Consider the following 13170-nt stretch of genomic DNA (forward strand, 5'->3'; position numbering starts at 1 on the left):
CATATCTTCATCATTCTGTACAATTTCAACAAATTAACAAATACAACATCTATTTACGCTGGTCAACACATTAATACAAATATTTAAATCAGACCTAAGTAAACAACTGCAAAGAACGTATTTAGGCTGATTCAATCTGCCCTCACCTTTTCTCGAGCACACCATGTTTAAAGAAAACATAACAGCAACAATAATAATCAACATCTTAATAAAAGTGAGAATAATCATTGAAATAAAATCATATTGTGACATATTAAATAATATTCACACAGTATATGAACAGTTAGGTTCAGCAATAGGTGGATTTTTTGGGGGTAAAACATCATCAGTATAAATGATAACTTGTGGTTATATTTGCTTTGTGTGAGCTTTTGTCGGTCATATTGAATGTAAAAAAAATAACAATATATTTAAAAAACAACACAAAAATGAAAATATTTTTTCCAATCTATGTCAAAAATACATTTGAGACGCAAAGCCATCACTGATTATCATTTGGTGTTGAGTATAGTTTTTTTAAGCATTCAACCTTTCACTGTCAACTTCTTAATGGTAAATGTTTTGAAACAAGTGTAATAATTCAACATAAAGTGGACGACATAAAATTATTTTCACATTTTTTTACTATACACCTTTGTAACCTTTATAACAAGTGCAACCGTACATGAAACATAATGTTGTATATAAATATGCAGAAATTTTATAAAATCACAGGTTCATTATCGCTCTTTAATTTAATAACTTACCTCTATAAATTGCATTTGTATTGCTGTGATTGCAAATAAAATCCCCATCTCATATTTTCACATTGTTTGGTCAGATAAAAAAAGTCAATGCCAGAACAGTTGAAAGCACAAAATATGTATTATTTTACAAATACAAGAATGAAAAAAACAAAATAAAATAACATTTTAAAATTGCATATACCTGTATACACTCCGAGTGAAAAGGACTCGGACGGTTTGAAAGAGTGTCCAAACTGTTGAAACCATTGATTGTGTGTGTGTGTGTGTGCGTGTGTGTGCGTGTGTGTGTGTGCGCGAGTGTGTGTGTGTTTGTGCGTGTGTGTGTGCGTGTGTGTGTGTGTGTGTGTGTGTGTGTGTGTGTGTGTGTGTGTGTGTGCGTGTGTGTGTAAACAGCTACAGCAAAAGACCAACAAGACAGAGTCATCCATCTTCAAACTGCATATTTGAAAAGGCCACTTCCATATTTGACAAACAGATTATAAATTACACGAGCCCTTTAGAAAACATTAATCTTTGAATGGCATCTACATGGAAAACCACCGAGGTATTTCATCGCGATTATGCCATGCATTACAAAGGACAATGGGCGAGACATACTGTAAAAGTGCATACGAGTTTAACTCCAACTTCTGGCTTCACTACAGCAAAATATTTTGTTCCAAAATTCGGTTTCCCTTCATCCAAGTCCCCTCATTCACTTTAATTCCCATGAGATACTTTGGTTACAGTTGTCCCAATTTCTTGATCCTGTGCCGCTGCCCATTGAACACCAATTCCAGCTCACCCCGCATTCGACACACACTCACCCACCTTCCATTACAATAGATACATTTAACACTTTATCCATCATGAGGTCCTCAAGCGGACACGTGCAGTGAAAGGTCACATGATGAAAGAATATGAATACAGGCATGAAGCCATCGTTCTGAACATCATTACAGAGTTTCATGATGTTTTCCTGGGGATTTTCATTCAACTTGGAAAATGTGTAGATCAACAAGATGGTGTGTTGATCCGCGTTCAACATATAATCAACTGAAACACAATTCCATACTCCGAGAAAACAATACAATTGTCACAGCAGCAAAGATACACAGTCTTTCTTCTGGTCACATTTGAACCCGATATGGTGGAATTTATATATTTTCCATTCAATGATCAGTTTGAGATTATTCACTTTGTAAACTTATAGAAAAATACTGAATTCACGTCATATGGGGGGGATCAAAAATACTCCTACGTTGGAAAGGAATCAAATTGATTGTATTCTCACAATTGAGCCGGTTCTTCATGAGAACAACTTCCCAGTAATTAAATGACACTGAATCGTTTGCTTGCCTGAGTGGCGCTGCTTATCGATGCCTTTCTGCCATCTCAAGTCATTATTCAAGACTTGAGCAGTGAACCGTATGAAAAGCAAAATTGAGCATCAAATTAAGAGAAGTGGAATAAATACATATTGAGCGATAAGGGGGAATTTTGACAAAATAGTTTTGACCTATAACTCATGACATATATATAGTCTAATATAAGACAACCATTAATGTTTCACGATGGAGGAATTCCCAATTTACCACAAAACATTTTGGAGGGAAGAAAATAGAAAAAGTGTATTTGCATGCACAAAATAAAATTAACATACAGTAAAGTCTCGTTATATCGATATTATCGGGAGTCGGAAAAAATATCGATATAACCGGACTATCGATATATCCGATCCTGCGGGCATGTAATTTACTCCTTGAGTTCATATAAATAGTATCATAATAAGCAGTAATATCGATATAACCAATATTGATATAACGAGACTTTACTGTATATACTGAGAACAGGACGAAAAGTTAGAGCAATGTCAATCTACTAATAATAAATTAATGATTAATACCTTACTGTGAGTCGTCACCTTACCGTGGTGGAGGGGTTTATGTGTCCCAATGATCCTAGGAGCTAAGTTGTCTGGGGCTTTATGCCCCTGGCAGGGTCACCCGTGGCAAACAGGTCCTTGGTGAGGGACCAGACAAAGTATGACTCAAAAGACCCCATAGGAAGAAAAACATAGATGGAATAGGTTTTCCCTTGCCCGGACGCGGGTCACAGGCCCCTCTCTGGAGCCAGGCCTGGAGATCGGGCTCGTTGACAAGCGCCTAGTGACCGGGCCTAAATCCATGGGCCCCGGTCGGGCTCAGCCCGGAGAGGAAACGTGAGCACTCCTTCTCAAGGGCTCACCACCCATGGGAGGGGCCAGAGAGGTCGGGTGCATTCTGAGCTGGGCGGCAACCAAAGGTGGGGACCCTGGCTGTCCGATCCTCGGCTGCAGAAGCTAGCTCTTGGGACGTGGAATGTCACCTCTCTTACAGGGAAGGAGCCTGAGCTGTACGAGGTTGAAATGTTCCGACTAGACATAGTTGGGCTTGCCTCCACACACAGCCTGCATTCTGGTACCAGACCTCTCGAGAGGGGTTGGACTCTCTTCCACTCTGGAGTTGCCCACGGTGAGAGGCGTACAGAGGGTGTCGGCATACTTATTGCCCGGCGGCTCGCCGCCTGTACGTTGGGATTCACCCCAGTAGACGAAAGGGTTGCTTCCCTCTGCCTTCGGGTGGGGGGACGAGTTCAGACTTTTGTTTGTGCATATGCACCAAACAGCAGTTCAGTGTACACATCCTTTTTGGAGACCTTCGAGGGTGTGCTGGAGAGCACTCCCCCTGGGGACTCCCTTGTTCTGCTGGGTGATTTCAATGCTCATGTGGGCAATGGCAGTGAGACCTCGAGGGGTGTGATTGGGACAAACGGTCCCCCTGATCAGAACCCGAGTGGTGTTTTGTTATTGAACTTCTGTGCTCGACACGGATTTTTTGTAACAAACACTTTATTCAAGCATAAGGGTGTCCATATGTGCACCCAGCACACCCTTGGCAGCAGTTCGATGATTGACTTTGTAGTTGTATCATTGGATTTGCGGCCGCATGTTTTGGACACTTGAGTGAAGAGGGGGGCGGAGCTGTCAACTGATCACCACCTGGTGGTGAGTAGGCTCCGTTGGTGAGGCAAGATGCCAGTCCGACCTGGCAGACCCAAACGTGTTGTGAGGGTTTGTTGGGAACGTCTAGCGGAATCCCCTGTCAGAAGGAGTTTCAACTCCCACCTCCGACAGAACTTTTCACATGTCCCGGGGGAGGTGCGGGACATTGAGTCCGAATGGATCATGTTCCGTACCTCCCTTGCTGAGGCGGCCAATCTGAGTTGTGGCCGTAAGGAGGTTGGTGCCGGTCGTGGCGGCAACCCCCGTACTCGCTGGTGGACACCAGTAGAAAGGGATGCCGTCAAGCTGAAGAAGGAGTCAGATCGAGCCTTTATGGCCTGTGGGACCGCTGAAACAGCTGACAGGCATCAATTAGCTGATTAGCGACCTCGGTAGTCACCGAGGCAAAAACTCGGTAATGGGAAGAGTTCGGTGAGGCCATGGAAGTCGACTTCCGGACCGCTTCGAGTAAATTCTGGTCCACCATCCGGCGTCTCAAAAGGGGAAAGCAGTGCACCACTAAAACTGTGTACAGTGAAAGCGTTTGACAGTGTCCCTCATGGAGTTCTGTGGAGGGTGCTTCGGGAGTATAGGGTACAGGAGCGCCTGATATGGGCCGTTCAGTCCCTATATGACCAATGTCAGAGTCTGGTTCGCATTGCTGACATTAAGTCGGAATCGTTACCAGTTAGGGTTGGGCTCCGCCCAGTCGGCCTTTTGTCACCGATTCTGTACATAACTTTTATAGACAGAATTTCTAGGCCCAACCGTAGTGTTGAAGGGTTCCATTTTGGTAGCCTCAGTATAGCATTTCTGCTTTTTGCAGATGATGTGGTACTGTTGGGGCCTTCAAGCGGAGCTCTCCAACTCTCTTTGGAGCGTTTTGCAGCCGAATGTGAAGCGGTTGGGATGAGAATCAGCACCTCCAAATCTGATAAGATGGTTCTCATTCGGAAAAGGGTGGAGTGCCCTCTCCAGGTCAGGGAGGAGATCTTGCCTCAAGTGGAGGCGTTTAAGTATCTGGGACTCTTGTTCACGAATGAGGGTGTGAGAGAGCGAGAGGTCGACAGGCGGATCGGTGCGGCGTCTGCTGTTATGTGGACTTTGTACCGATCTGTCGTGGTGAAGAAGGAGCTGAGCCAAAAAGCCAAGCTCTCAATATACCGGTCGACCTACATCCCAACCCTCATCTATGGTCACGAGCTATGGGTTGTGTCCGAAAGAACGAGATCCCGGATACAAGCGGCCAAAATGAGCTTTCGTCGTAGGGTGTTCGGCTCTCCCTTAGAGATAAGGTGAGAATCTCAGTCATCCCGGAGGGGCTCAGAGTCGAGCCGCTTCTCCTCCACATAGAGAAGTGCCAGATGAGGTGGCTCGGGCATCTGATTAGGATGCACCCTGGACGCCTCCCTGGTGAGGTGTTCCGAGCATGCCCCACTGGCAGGAGACCCCGGGGACGACCCAGGACACACTGGAGAGACTATGTCTCTCAGCGTCTGGGAACGCCTCGGGATCCACCAGGACAAGCTAGAAGAAGTGGCTGGGGAAAGTGAAGTCTGGGCATCCCTACTGAAGCTGCAGCCCCCGCGACCCGACCCCGGATAAGCGGCAGAAGATCGATGGATAATGAGTAATAATCAATCACCATTGGATCACATGATCTATTTTATCTCTGTAGGGTTTTTTGTGGGCAGCCTGGTAGATGAGTGGTTAGTATGCCGGCTTCACTGTGCAGAGGTCGTGAGCCTCAGACCCGGTTTGGCCTCCTTGTGTGGTGTTTGCATGTTCTCCCTGGGCTTGCACGGGTTGTATGGCAGGCTGATTGAACACTCCAAATTGCCCCTCTGTGTTAGTGTGAAAGCGAACAGTTGTTTGCCTTTGTGTTCCCTGCAATTGGCTGGAAACCAATTCAGGGTGTCCCCCGCCTCGTGCCCGAAGACGGCTAGGATAGTGTCCCGCGACCCTAATGAGGAATAATGGATGAAGGGATGTTTTTTTGTGTGTACATTAGTTTTATACAGAAGACTTCTCAGATTTTAAGTACTTACTTTGGGACAGGCTAAAGTTGATTAATTGATCATTTATGGTATCATTCTGGAATTTCAGATTATAGCAAGGGATTTTTTATGCCACTAAAATAGTTTTCACTCTGCATTTTCTGGCTGATCAAAAAGTAAATACAAACAAATGTGCTGCTTTCATTGAGTCCATCAGCATAGGAGGTGCCAGGTGATTATGCCGTCAAAGCTCAGCTCTCACTGGCAAATATTTGTTGCTGCTTGCGTCATGGAACATGGAGGTATATACATTTTATTCATTAATTCATTCAATTGCCTTTATCCTCACGCTTTAGCCTCACTCGGGTTGTGGCGGGTGCTAGAGTCTATCCATCCCATCTATTTTCGGGCAGTAGGCGGAGAACAATGAAAGAATAAAAAAATATATAGAAATTTCCATATGTGCTCAAGTCCTCAAAACAAGACACCTATTCGCAATAGCTGTGATCAGTGGTCGGCAGCAAAGTCCTTTGGGAAATCATGACATTTGGCTCCTAACCTAATGAGGATTGACAAGAGAATTGGACCTATTAGCAGTATCGATAATGGAGGCACTAAATGTTTATCAATTTCCATCCCTACTTCCACGTGGGACTGCCGGTGATTTGGAGAGAATATTTCTTTGGGTTTAATTTCACAGCAACTCTTTTTACAACAAACAAAAGGCAATTGGCATTGAAGTTTTTTTTCCCCAAGATTTGTTTGTTTAAAAAAGTAATACAGTAGCATGATAATACATCTTTATACGAAATAAACACTTTTTTTCTGCAATAATATCGTTTCATTGAAGCATTTACCTCAAACTGCTCAGGAAAACATGGGAAAGTTTTACAAAACTGCCCCATATGACTTGGAAACAATAAAAGAAAGAAAGCAGCATCCCATTGTATAGTTGTTGTTTTTTTCTTTTTTTTCAATCTATATCATCAAGGTACAGCAATATGGAACAACTACGTTGAAGTGGATGACAAAAATGGTTCCACCAACCAAACTAAGTACAATTGTGTTTGGCACAGAACCGAAAGAAACATGTGCTGTTCAGATTGCCAAGTTTGATGGTAATTGTGGAAACCAGTAGACAATCTAGAAAGCAACAGAGCTACTTGGTCCTTTTCTATTTGCACACTTAGGCTCCAGAATTTTTAATGGTTAAGAAAACCTGAATGCACCTAAGTGAAGCCCAGTGGAGATGACAAGTCAAAGAGGTAGCTATCCGTACCAAGCCATGCACGCTTCCTGCCAACTGAAAATGCTTCCTCTTGCCATACTCTGTCATCATGTGTACTGAAAGCCAGGCTATACACATTGTTCATCAGATGAGCAAAATCATTAAAAATTAATATAGGCAAGCTGATGGACTGTATGGTCCCACAATTATGAATGCTATGGTTTTCCTGAAATTCTTGTAATTGTTGTTATTCAAGTTTGAATATTTTGGTTATGCCCATTGCAAATTAACTCAATGCAAAAGTCCAGAGATGCTCATCTTATCAGGACGTCCATAAGAGGAGCATCAGTAAGGCATTTCAGTGGTACAAGCTGAGTGTTGTCGACAAAGTCAAACGTCCAGCACCATGTCATAGTGTGTTTCCTTCTTCCTTTTACCACACTTGTTTATGAGTACCGCATACAAAGTCAACAGTATCACCCAATAACTGGCATAGACGACTGCCCCAATGATCAGAACGAGAATTTCTGATTGAGGAAAGGGTTTTTTAGCCTGCAGGATCGTAGTGTAGATGAACCCAATGAAGAGGATGGTGAACCAAACTGATATTGGAATGAGACCAATGAAGTTCACCACAATTGTTTTCCTCCCAGAGGTCCCCCATCCAGATTTGTTGATTGTTGCGATTGCAAACATTTTGGCTGGCAACAGACTTGACATGTACAGCACTGAATAAAAGGACATAAACAACATCACAATGTTGCCTCTGAGGCAGCTGGCAAATGTTGACTTGATCAGTGCCACTGCCTGGACAATAAGGAGAAACAATAAAATATTCCAAAGTCTTCCTTGGTAGAAGAGTTGGATCGCAGTGGCGATGAGAAAAAATGGGAAGAACCCAGTAATCACAGCCTCGTAGGTCATCCAAAGATGATGTTTGTGGAACCACATGGAGTTGTAGAGCCATTCTCGGAAATACGACTTACTCCACCTTGTCTGCTGATTGAGCCACCGCAGGTATGTAATTGGTGTTTCTGTTAGGCACTTTGACCGTGCCGTGTACTTGGTTGCATACCCAAGGCTTAGGACTCTGTTTGTAAGATGGCGGTCATCTCCAAAACTGCAATGGGATCCCATGAAGGTCTGATTGTACCAGTCCTCAAGGAATTCGTGCAGGAGTGAGTTTCGGTACATTCCTAATGGTCCACTGATACACTGCACGCAGCCAAAGTAAGACTGGCAAGCCCGCTCAATGTTGAAGGCCATCCAGTATCGTACGCTGCTTAGGAAGGAGATCCACGACTCATACTTGTTTAGAATCTAGGCACGGATGTATGAGCAAACACAGAAAACAGGAGACATGAGAATATCATCAACAAAATAAATGGTACAATGGTAGGTTTAAAATTACCGATCGGTTACCTTACCTGCACATCTCCACCAACACCACCCACCATGGGGTCCTCTTCAAGAACCTTTACCATCTCCACCGATGATGCTGGATCCAGCATGGTGTCAGAGTCACACACCTGGGTTAAAATCAAAAACAAAAACATCAAGAAAAAAAAGTTTACAATTTACAAAATCCATAATGGCACAGTGACGCAAAAGGTTTGACCTCATAAATAGTATAATGAACTGCTTTTGGACTTTTTTGTTCATGTTTTTAGACCCCTGTTACTGTTTGTCTACCTGTGGCCCAAAAGTTTGTGAATAGAACAAGGACATGAGCAACATACAGTGTATTGAAACACAGACAAGTCGTGCGAAGACAGAATGTTAACTTTGCACCAGGGAGTAAACATAGACTCTGGCACCTCTCCTTATGATTACAGTGACAAGTTCATCCTCAGAATCTCTTATTCCTTACTAGGGTCTCGGAGGGTTGGGGAGCCAATCGCAGCTGAATCGATTACCAGCACGGCACACAGAAGCAAACAACCATTCACACTCACACTCACACCGAGGGTCAAGTTGCAGTGTTCAGTCAGCCTGCCATGCATGCTTTTGCCATGTGGGAGAAAACCGGAGAACCTGGAGAAAACCCATGCAAACCCAGGGAAAACATGGAAACACCACACAGGGAGGCACAACTTGAAATTGAACCCACAATCTTTGTATTGTGAAGTCGACGTCAGTTGTATACCGGGCCGCCCAATGAAGTAAACGAATGATATTTTTTCCTGTGATTTCCTGTGTATTTTTTAACAGAAACATTCAATGAAGTGATATGACATGAAGTTGTTCCAGTAAACTCCAGCATTTTTGTAACACAATTTAAATTAAAACAAATCTTTCAATTTTCTAAAAAAAGATATAAAACGGTGAATTGTGCAGCGTGTGCATTTCAGGGTGATATGAGTGACGTTATGAATGATGCTGGGTTAATCTTTGTGTTAGCATCGAATGGTGAATTGTGGTTTATTGTAGTTCCTTGTGAATGGTTTTATTGTCCAGTTGTGTTTTGTTTCTCTGGTGGAGTGATAAAAGATGACTGGCAGAAAACCGCATCCACATGAGTACTGGGGGATTTCTTGAATGTTTGTCATTTATTCAATCTGCAATTTATTAAATCCGGTTGTGAAAAGACTATTTGTTAAACAAAGATGGTGCTCTATGACAACGATGACAGTGTGTTTGCTGGATTTTACCACTCAACAACTTGCTGAATGTGCATCAAAGACTTTGGCTCTCTTTTGTTTCTGTTCAGCCAAGCTTGTGTGAAGTTCTCTCATCAAAAAAATCCACCAAACTACGATTTATAACTACAAAAGTTGCAAAGTGGGTCAGAATTTTGTTTTTTTTAAGTTATGTTAATTTATTTATTTTTTTGATTTTGTTTGCTTGTTTGTTTGTTTGTTTGTTTGTTTGTTTGTTTGTTTGTTTGATTGTTATCAATAAATAAACTGGTTGTCATCTTGATTTCCAGGTAATCCAGACCCAGAAAACATCATTGGTGACAGAGGCGTTCAACAATGTGATGTCATTTTTAATCGACATAAAGTGGCAAAGGGCGGCCCGGTAGTCGAGTGGTTAGCACACCGGCTTCACAGTGCAGAGGTCGCGTCCCGGTCCGGCCTCCCTGTGTGGAGTTTGCATGTTCTCCCCGGACCCGCGTGGGTTTTCTCTGGGTCCTCCGGTTTCCTCCCACACTCCAAAAACATGCATGGCAGGCAAATTGACCACTCCAAATTGTCCCTAGGTGTGAGTGTGACTGTTGTACGTCTTTGTGTGCCTTGCGATTGGCTGGCAACCAATTCAGGGTGTCCCCCGCCTCGTGCCCGAAGACAGTTGAGATAGGCTCCAGCAACCCCCGCGACCCTAATGAGGAATAAGCGGTACGGAAAATGAGATGAGATGAGATAAAGTGGCAAAATGGACGGCCATTTAGATGGCTTCAAATCCTTGATATCAAGCACAGTATTGGTCAGACTGCAGTGGACCTTTGAGTTACAAACACCCATATGTAAGGAACGTTTTTGCCAAAACATTACGTTTATTCACATGAATTTTGATGTGAACAGTTTGGGCATGGACAAGTGGATGGATCTATGTTCTTCTCATGCTGCATAAATATCATTGGCAATTTGCATAACGCATTACTGTAATCTGAAAACAATCATTTTAGGCTTAAGGCATTGAATACGTATACGCAAGGTAACTGTCCATGCCCTTGAACATACATTCAATCACAATCTATTACAGGAAAAATCTCAGAAAATTGTGAATTTTGTAAAAAAAATTGAGTGTGGGTATTTTGTATTTGGATGTAGTGTCTCATTGAATAAGAGAGCAAAAGGTTAATTTCAGTGTAATTCACATAGCCTTGCCCACATATTGCAACGGGAGAAGTTACAACTATGTATAATGCATTCACCCAATCGTAATTGTGGCCGTGTTAAATCCTGTCCAATGCGTGTCCCTTGTTGAAGTTATGCCAAACAAGTAAATAAAGTGTGAAACAGTCAGAATGGCTCCTTTTGAAAAATGAAACTGCTCAAGCGACATTCTTTGGACTGTGCTATTCCTTTCAAGTTTTGGAACAAGTTTTTGGTTTGTTTGTTTGTTTGTTTGTTTTTTTAACTCATTTCTCCTTCGGGCTGATCAACTACGTGCTTCATACGCTATATCCAGGAAATCACTCAAATGGTGGAAATACCTGTTCTGGTTTCTAGTGGATATTTGTATTTGCAATGGATTTATACTGATGAAACTCTCTCCAAACCATTAAGTGAAAACCAGAACAGGTTGCCTCCGAAAAAGGACTCAGTTAGACTTCAGGACAAACTTTACGCATCAGTTGTTTGGCAATTCCAGAAGGAAACGAAAAGGAGAATGCATTAAGGAGAATGACACTGCTGCCCTCCTTCATTGGCCAGTAGAATTGGATAAAAAGAGAACACGGTAAGAGTGTGCAAAGAAGAAAATTTCGTCGCGAGCCAAGAACAGGTTGTGAGCAATGCAAGGTGAGCCACCTATGCATTCCATGTTTTAAACAATACGACAAATAAAAACATCCTGAATTATTTTAAATGCATTGTAGGTTTATGTCATGCATATGTGACTTGTTGTGAATGCATTTTGTTGTAATTTGGAAAAAAATAAATAATTAACGTTGCAATAATTGTCTAAAACTTCAATGAATTTCACAAAAAAACTTTGTTATCTTATTCTATTATATGTTATGAAAGTGTACTGAAAGTTTCATAAATATTGAACAACAAATAAAGAAGTTATAACCGTTTATTTGAACACACATGTTAGTTATGAATTTCCTGCTGAAGCCACTCAGGGAGCATACTACGAATCTAGGCTGCAGGCTCTGTAGGCTGTGGGGGAAGAAATACCAAATACCTGCTAGGAAGGAAAGAGTTAATGAGGCACGAGAAGGCTTTTCTAGCTAACGTGAGCCAGTGGGGAAAAAAATCAATAAAAATGATCAAGTAATTCTGGAATATTAATCTTTTAAATGACAATGTGCTGAAAAAAAAGAACAGGTTGCTCTGAATTGGTATGCCAAAATCAACAAACGAATTGGGAAAGAAACATATATAATAGGAAACACCTGAATCAGATTTTCTTCATGTTAGTGTGGAAGAAGACTTTTTACTGGAGGGCCACCCATCCCTATCATCTGGTTCAGTTAATGAGCAAGGAATGGTTATCCGTTTGAATTAAAATATTATACTTGTTTAATTTTTTCACTTATATTTTTTCACTTTTGTTTTTTTTAAACTTTTTTCACCGTTATGTTTTCACTAATTTTTATATTGCAGTTTATTCATTTGTTTCATCACTTTGCTGCTGTGAAATGTAAATTTCTCCACTGAGAGACTAATAAAGGCAAATCCAATTTAAAAGAAAAGAATACGTTTTCAATTAGATATCAAGTAGACAGGATGAACTTAATTCAACTAACGGCAAATCCAATCCAATTCAAAACCATAAATTGGCTTAAAAATGTGATGATAACTTTATTTTGCAGTTGGAATGGATAAAATGTATATACATTGGTTTCAATGGGAAATATTACCTCAAATTATGGACATTTGAAGTTTCAAATGAGCTCACAGAATCATTTCAATAATTCATAACTATAGGTTACAATACGTCTGTGTAAGCTCTCAATCGTACAGGAGTCGTCCATCGATGAAAAGGTTTCTTCAGCCATCATTTGTTCTGCTTTGAATGTGTAGGACGTTTCGCTACTTCTCTAAGAGGCTTCGTCAGCGAACAAAATTTTTGCTGGTAGCTCTGGCCCTATATATATATATATATAATTTTCCGTACCGCTTATTCCTCATTAGGGTCGCGGGAGTTGCTGGAGCCTATCTCAGCTGTCTTCGGGCACGGGGTGGGGGACACCCTGAATTGGTTGCCAGCCAATCGCAGGGCACACAAAGACATACAACAGTCACTCTCACACTCACACCTAGGGACAATTTGGAGTGGTCAATCTGCCTGCCATGCATGTTTTTGGAGTGTGGGAGGAAACCGGAGGACCCGGAGAAACTCCACAGAGGGAGGCCGGACCGGGACGCGAACACAGCGACCTCTGCACTGTGAAGCCGGTGTGCTAACCACTCGACTACCGGGCCTCCCTATATATATATATATATATATATATATCCCTACTGTCCAGAGGTGGCGGTGCCAGACCTCTGCTATGATAGGTCC

The 13170-nt window shown here is 42.1% G+C and overlaps 1 protein-coding gene across 1 annotated transcript in view; it reads right to left on the reverse strand.

Annotated features, from left to right (window-relative positions):
- Nucleotides 1-1082: 1082 nt before the first annotated feature.
- Nucleotides 1083-13170, reverse strand: part of has2 (hyaluronan synthase 2) — a 34249-nt gene continuing 22161 nt past the window's right edge. Inside the window, exons 3-4 of the mRNA XM_088999366.1 lie at nt 8421-8522; nt 1083-8313 (exon numbers count right to left, since the gene is read on the reverse strand). Coding sequence (XP_088855492.1) covers nt 7384-8313; nt 8421-8522 — 1032 coding nt within the window. The 3' untranslated portion in view covers nt 1083-7383. The remainder of the gene's footprint in view (nt 8314-8420; nt 8523-13170) is intronic.

The sequence above is a fragment of the Hippocampus bargibanti genome, linkage group LG06, assembly GCF_051943395.1.
Source record: "Hippocampus bargibanti isolate YZ-2025 linkage group LG06, ASM5194339v1, whole genome shotgun sequence".
Lineage (NCBI taxonomy): Eukaryota > Metazoa > Chordata > Actinopteri > Syngnathiformes > Syngnathidae > Hippocampus > Hippocampus bargibanti.